Source organism: Lagopus leucura, unplaced genomic scaffold, assembly GCF_019238085.1.
Source record: "Lagopus leucura isolate 7727_CA_CO unplaced genomic scaffold, USGS_WTPT01 2-17_obj-0_obj, whole genome shotgun sequence".
In the NCBI taxonomy this organism is placed as follows: domain Eukaryota; kingdom Metazoa; phylum Chordata; class Aves; order Galliformes; family Phasianidae; genus Lagopus; species Lagopus leucura.
This window is the reverse complement of record NW_024969450.1, coordinates 1-7,769: the sequence shown is the minus strand read 5'-3', so window position 1 is coordinate 7,769 and position 7,769 is coordinate 1. Positions and strand designations below refer to the sequence as shown.

At 37.3% G+C, this 7,769-nt stretch overlaps 1 protein-coding gene across 1 annotated transcript; it reads left to right on the top strand.

The window, feature by feature from the left end:
• Positions 1-263: 263 nt before the first annotated feature.
• Positions 264-6,042, top strand: LOC122194145 (ligand-dependent nuclear receptor corepressor-like protein; the record flags this gene model as incomplete). The annotated part of the gene is made up of 3 exons (XM_042895065.1): positions 264-353; positions 600-729; positions 5,788-6,042. Coding segments are annotated over exons 1-3 (433 nt in total), but the record flags the coding sequence as incomplete, so codon positions are not given.
• Positions 6,043-7,769: the final 1,727 nt, after the last annotated feature.

Sequence of the window (7,769 nt, the reverse complement as noted above, 5' to 3'; positions counted from 1 at the left end):
TATCTGTTGTAGTTTCCATGCAAATAAATAGGAGGCATTAGGTTCAGAGCAACTTATGTACCTTTCATTTTAAGAAATGTGGTTTGAATAATGGGCCATATAAGCTAGACTAAACTTCAAAAATACCCAAAGAACTACGTACTATTAACTACGTTTTACCAATAAATGTGTAGTAGGTCACGATGAAAACTTAGTTAACAGAATTGTTAGATGTTGTTCTCTGAATTCACTTTTACATGTTTAAAACATCTAGCTTCTTTTCCTTCTTTTAAGACTGTGAGCCAGAAGAGCTAACTGACTGGTCTATGGATGAGAAATGTTCCTTTTGTAATTTACACAAAGAAACAGTCAGTGTAAGTATGAACATATTTAGTATGACTCCCCCCCCCCTAATTTTCAGTATAAGAATAGGAATCGGAGAACTGAATTTTGCAAGTAAGTTAACAATGCATTTTGACTCAAGATAGTTTAGCTATGAGTGGAAGTAAGTAAAGTTATTTTTAGTGGTTTGTTATTTCATAGCTCAATAATTTAATTATATGTTGTACTATCAACAAACTATCTTCTGAAAGACTTTATAATTCTCATATGCCTTTTAGGATCGTGCATCAGTTATTGGTTCTTCACAGTCAACGCCTACAGAGGAACTTTCATCTCAGGGCCAGTCCAACACTGATAAGATTGAATGCCAAGCAGAAAACTATCTAAATGCACTCTTTCGAAAGAAAGGTAATGAAAGCACGTCTTTTCTATTAAGAGATAACTTGCATCTGGAAAAATTGAATAATTTATATTTCACTTTGATTCTAAAGTTCTTTTTATTAATGTACTGAGCTCTATTTCTCTTTGTTCTTTATTTTTCCCCAGTCTTTACTTGATTCAATATCAGCAAATCAAGCACTACTTCTCTTCTAACTTGCCATTGTTTTAAGTTTTGTTGCCTTGTCTTTTTTTTCTCCTGGATTGTGTTCATTATCTTTCTTTCCTATGAGCTAATTATCTCTTTCTATGGCAACTCTGCTGTTCTCTGGAATTCTTAAGCACTAAATTGCTTTTGCTTCACAACAGGGAAACTCTCTTTTAAGTGAGAGAATGTGTCTTACAAATTATGAAATAGTATTTGGGGTATTCTTTTCAGAGTTGCAACTTTCAATGCATTCAAGTTTGTATTTGAAACTTAATGCTGAAACAATGTTTAGAAGCTCTTTCTTTCCTTGTCTGCTCTCATTCTTCGGCTGTTGGCAAGTGTATTTTTTTTTTTTAGTTCATGTAGAAGCTGGTTCATGTAGATTACTTTCCAGTAAGCTAGTCACTACTGAGAGAAGTAAAAGTACTCATTTTCTTCCTGAAGCTTCTGTGTAAGGAATGTGACTGCAGGTTCACTCATCATCTGCTTTACATGGTTTTATTGGGGGTCTAGTAAGTGTACTTGAATACCAAAATAGGTGAGTATTACAGCTCTCCTTTGCTTTATCAAAGAAGTAGAGCAAGTCAGTGACTCTTATGCACAGAGTGGGGGGAGGGGAGTGAGGGGAAGTAGTTAAATTTATCCCCTTTACTTTCCTGTACCAGGAGATTACTATGCCTTTGAACCCGGGATGGGTATAATCTTTTTCTGTGCAGGGCATACCTGTTCAGCCTATAATTTACTTATGAATTAAAAGAAATTTGGATGGAGTGCAGCAGCATTTTGAGTCCGTCTTTGTTCCTTGGCTTTGCTTAAAATTGGTTATTTTCCATTTGAAATAAAATATTATCACCTCTGTGTTTCTGGAACTTTTATTATAATCTAATCAAGGAACCAGTTTATATGGTATCTCCCTTGGTAGGTATTTCTTTAAATTTCTACTTCCTTTTCTTGGTCTCTTGATGTACAGTGTTTTTCCAGCATTACTTGCTTTAAGTTTTCCATTAATTCATTTGCATTAATTCAATTGCATTAATTGCAATTAATTCATAGAATATCCCAAGTTGGAAGGGACCCACAGAAATCATGGAATTCAGCTACCAGATCCATACTGGACCACACCTAAACCAAGCCGTATTTCATTGTCCAAACTCTTCTAGAATTCTGGTAGCCTTGGTACTGTGTCCCTGCCCTGCAGCCTGTTTCAGTTCCCAGCAGTTGAATTCACCTCTTGGTGAATAACCTTTTCCTAATACCCAACTTGACATTTCCATGGCACAGCTCTATACTGGATCCTATTGCTGTTGCCAGAGAGAAGAGGTCAGGGCCTGTCCCTCCACTCCCCTCATGAGGAAGTTGTAGGCTAACATGAGGTTCCCTCTTAATTTCCTTTTCTCTGGTCTAAACAAACCAAGGGCCATCAGCTACCTACCGCTCATGCACCATGCCTCTAAGTTAGATATCTGAAAACCAGATGCTTTCTTCCTAAGTATATCACTGTTCTTTGTCCATTGGGTGTTGTAAGCAGGATAAACTTTTCATTTAATGATTCTTTGACTGGTTATATTTAAGATTGGAGAGGACCTCCACAATCATCTTGTCCAAATGCCAACCCATCACCACCCCACTCATTAAACCTGTGTCCCTAAGTGCCACACATACCCTTTTCTTAAAAACCTCCAGGTGTAGTGACTCTACCACTTCCCTGGGCATCATTTTCCAATGAAGTTTTTCCTAATATCCAACCTGAACCAGCCCCACATAACTTAAGGCTGTTACCTCTTATCCTATCTCTAGTTAACCTGGGAGAAGAGACCAACCCCCACTTCACTACAGCCTACTTTCAGGTAGTTGTAGACAGCAGTAAAGTCTCCCTTAAGCCTTCTCTGCTTCAGGGTAAACAATCCCAGTTCCCTCAGCTGCTTCTCATAAGACCTGTGCTCCAGATCTCTCACTAGCTTTGTTGCCCTTCTCTGGATGCACTCCGGGGTCTTTCTTTTAGTAAGTAGCTCAAAACTGAAGACAGTGCTTGAGGTACAACCTCACCGGAGACGATGCAAAGGGATGATCACATCCTTAGGCCTGCTGATTATGTTATTTCTTACACGAGCCAGGGTGCTGTTGGCCTTCTCGGCCTCCTGGGTGCAGTGCTGGTTCATGTTCAGCTGGCCTAACACCCCCAGCTCTTTTTGTTCTGTGCAGCTTGCCAGCTGCTCTGTCACAAGTCTGTAGCATTAGTTGGGGTTGTTGTGACCAAAGTGCAGGATCCCACTTCTGGTCTTACTGAAGCTCGTACTATGGGCCTCAGCATCAATCCAGCCTGTTCAGATCCCTCTGTAGGACCTTCCTACCCTCAGACAGATCAATTCTGCCCCCCAGCTTGATGTCATCTGAAAACTGAGGGTGCACTCAGTTCCGCTCATTTAGATCATCAGTAAAGATATAGCACAGGGACAAAGGGACAGTCCCAGTATTGTCCCCTGGGGAACACTGCTAATACCAACTGGATTTAACTTCATCACCACTGCTTTCTGGGCCTGGCCATGTAGACGGTTTTTTCTCTAGCGCACTTGTCCAAGTCATTTGCTGCCAGCTTTAAGTTGCATGAAAATACATCTTTTTTTTGTCCTTCTGTTTGTTGATCAGTCAAGCTGACTAAACTAATTATGAGATGTGGTAAAAACTAAATGGCTGTATTGTTTTTAACCTGCTGGTGATTTTACAGTGTGCTGGGCAAGTTTATATGTGGAAACAAGGATGTTGCTGGGACAGTTTGGCTGTTAATGTGGGGTCATTCATTTTTGTGAAACAGGAAGAGCTGCAGTGTGTACAGAAAACATTGATAGGCAAACTGCTGTAGAATACAGATTTGAGTAGCTACAAGTTATTTAAGATGCACTAACTGAGGAAGCTTTCATCCTAAATGTGAGCTTTCAATCAAAATAAATCATTACAATTAGTCATAATTATATCATCTTTACTACTGCCTTCACTTGTATTTTGGCTAGACTCTTGACAAAATCAAAAACAGAAATTACTAGGCTATAGCACAAGGGAAGACTAAGTGACACATCTGTATTTTATATTAGGAGGGTATAAAAAGTTCTGAGAGAAACTAGTGGGACATCAGACCTAGCTTTTACTCCAGCTTCTTAGCAACTCTTCTGCTGGGTATTTGTGTGTGCACATGCAATCAGTGGAATAAACGTAGCTGCCTTGTGATATAAGCCTTCTGTCTGAAAAATGGAAGCTTAAGCAGATGTAGAATCATAGAATGGCTTAACTTAGAAGGGACCTTAGAGATCATTTGCCTCCAACCCCTCCTCCCCCCACCCACTAGATCCTGGATGCACAGGACCCCATCCAACCTGCTCATGAATTTCTTTAAGGGTGGGGCATCCACAACTACCCTGGACATCCTGTTCCAGTATCTCATGATCCTCTGAGTAAAGAATTTCTTCCTAACATCTAACCCAAATTTCCCATCTTTTAATTTAAAGCCATTCCCCCATGTCCTATTAGTAGATATAGACATATTGATTTAAAACTTAAAAGTAGCTATAATTGTGACTCCTGATAAAAACATCTTAAAACTTTTTGTTCCTACAAAGTATATCTGGTGCCATCTGCTGATAATAATTAAGAAATATTTGCTAGTGAGACTTAAGCTCCGAGGTCTAGTACTTCTCCCAAAACACATTAAATTGCCTTTTCAAGTATTGTATGATTAGTTAAAGATCGTAGCAAAGTATAGTGAGGTGTAGTGAAGCTTTAAACTGAACTTAAAATTACAGGTTTTTACCTGCTTTTATTTCATACTTTTTGGTTGTTTGTTTTAAGCTGAGTTGTTGATCAGTAATTTTCTCCACTTGACAGTGGAATTACTGGCTTTAGGCGGATGCTCTTGTTCCTAGATAATAATTAATTCTCATGAAGACCAAATGCTACTTGAACATTTAGTAGATGCATTATGCAGGAATCAGAAAATACCAATAAATGAAGAACACCTGTGTCTGAGTGTTATATGATTGGGAAATATTTCTTGCACGTATTCTCCAGCACTTCGAATTTCCAGAAACTCCTATTAAGTTTTATAAATTTTGGTAGAGTTTCGGTTGGAGTGTCAGAAGATAGGCCTTCAACCAAAAGCAGACTTTTGTAATTCATACCTTGCATATGGTCTCTTGAAAATGAATTGTCTAGCGTATACTCAGTCTTTGAAAATGGAGAAGTTCCAACTTACCTTGCAAAAGCAGACCAAAAGGCATTGGCAGGAGTCATCTTGGAACAGTTGTCTGTGTCAGCAGACCAAATACGTGTATTTGTAATGCTTCACAGCTTTGCAACACTTTCCTGGTGTTTAGAATAAACCTGAAACACTGTTTTTTTGTTGCTTTTTTTCTGTGGGACTGTTATATGAATGCATTTCTACACAGTTTATATATAATTTAGAACAGGAAAAAATGTTTTCTCCCAAATAATTCAATTGTTAGCACTTAGAAAATAACAAAGGAAGGTTATTTTAAAATTCAATTGCTTGTAATATTACCATTTATATGAGACCTTTCAAGACCATCAATCTTCTGTGTGATATAAAAACTAATTTGTAGAATTGCATTTTTAAAATATATATGTAGTTTTAGTTGTTTTTTGAAAGTAGCTTCTCCATTATAATCATACTTTACTGATGCCTGTCAGACATGCTCTTCCAAATGACCAGTAAGGAATACTTGTAAGAAGAATTTGCTAGGCATCTTAATTATGCATGTGAAATTGTTGCACATATTTACTGTGCTTATGTGAAATATTCTTTTCAAGGAAAGTATTTTCATTGTTCTTAATACATCTGTTGCTTGTGTTGTTGTTCTTTTCTCTTCTAGATCTTCCTCAGAACTGTGATCCTAACATTCCCCTAGTTGCTCAGGAATTAATGAAAAAAATGATCCGCCAGTTTGCAATTGAGTACATTTCAAAAAGTAGCAAAATTCAAGAGAACAGAAATGGTTCATCATTTGAACCGAGTCTGATATGTAAAAGTATCCAAATGAACCAAACGGAAAACTCCCTTCAGGAAGAGCAGGAAAGCCCTCTAGACCTCACTGTGAATCGAACTCAAGAACAGAATACTCAGCAAGGTAAATATCTCTTATCTGTTTATCCGTATTTTCATGTTACTTACTACCTTATTATATCTTTCTACTTCAAAAATAAAAAGTTTTTTTTAAAAAGTACCAAATGTTTTCACTTTCCAGCATAGCGATGAGTCCATAAGAAAAAAGAAATTATTTTAATTGATTGAATAAAAAGCCGCTTTAAAAGCATTTTTTCATACTATGCATTTGGTGGTAAATATCCTAGTTTTGTAGTGTGTGCCTTTAAATGTGGCAAGGGAATTTCTCAGCGTTAGAGCACTTAGTCATCTCACTTGTGGCTGTTGAGGGTAACAGTAACTCAAGATTTTGTTGAAGGATTTTCTGAGGAAAGAGAGAATATGATTTTAGAGAACATATAACTCTAAAGAATATAACTTTAGAGAACAGAGTTCATTCTGACCATTTAATCCTTCGACACTGATTAAGTACAGGCAGGTTAGAATGATGGAAAGAGGAATTTTCTGTTCTTAAGACCTAATACTTACAGATCAGTACAACTTTGTTGAGAATAAAGCAAGAAAAATTAGGCTACTCATTATCATTTATAAATAGGAAACAATATCTTCTCTTGCCTTGAGGAATATTGTCATCCAAAACGGCTGATAAAATTACAGGAATGCTTTGGACTTTGAGCTTGATTTGGAGTGGCAGCAGTTTTCAGGAGGGATTGTGACTGTCACGTGCAACTGAGAACACTGGCAAAGTCAGCTAGTCTCTGACAAATACAGAGGGGTCCATGTTAATCCAATTGTACTGCATACTACAGAGGAAAGTGAACCCATGTGTCATGTAACATACTGCAAGTTAAACAAAGATATAGTTGTAGAATTAAGGTTTTATGTGTGTATACAGACTTCAATTAGATGGTATATCATTTAAAAAAATGAAAGGTTTTGACCACAGACCTACCTTGCTGAACATACCTATTCTAGATGAAATTTAAGCATCCTTCTTCTTTGACTGTAGGACCTTTAAAGAATTGCAGAATTCTTGCATTTATTTTGTGTGGTCAGCAGAGGCTAGCTCATGTCTGGATTTGGACACAAATTTATCTTGTGCAGATGAATCCTGAGAAAATGTGTCTTCAGAGCGTTTAGAATTATGTATCTTCAAACAACACATCTGAGGCTGAAATAAATAGTTGCTTGGCTTGTGTTTGGAGAACTTTATAGATGTTAATCTTGCTATGAAGTTTAAAGCTACTGAAAGAAGAGGAAATATCAAAACAAAACTAGAAGGAAAAATGTTTTGAGCCATCTAATCTACCAAGGAAGTTGTATTGCACTTTCACTTTTCTATAAGCATATTATTTTAGGACTGTCTTAGCTTTCCACTGTAGTGGTGACATTAACACAAGCAAAAAAAGATCAAGATGGAAAAAAGGCAACCTGTTTTTGTTATGTTCTAGATGCAGTGGCTGCTGAACAGCTATTTCAGTTAGGTGTTGTAAACGTCTATACATTATTCGACCTCCTTCTCATGTATTATTATTCTTTTACTGAAGACAGCCTGAAGGTACAGAAATGTTACATGCTTACAGTAGAGAACTTTGAAACTTGAGATACTGCCCAAATCCTGCTGGCATTTGTATTATCAACTTGGACCAGCTTTTCTGTGGTACTGTACAGTGATTTAATTCTAAGAACTAATACGGTGGATGCCCTGAACCTAATGCCTCCTATTTATTTGCATGGAAACTACAACAGATA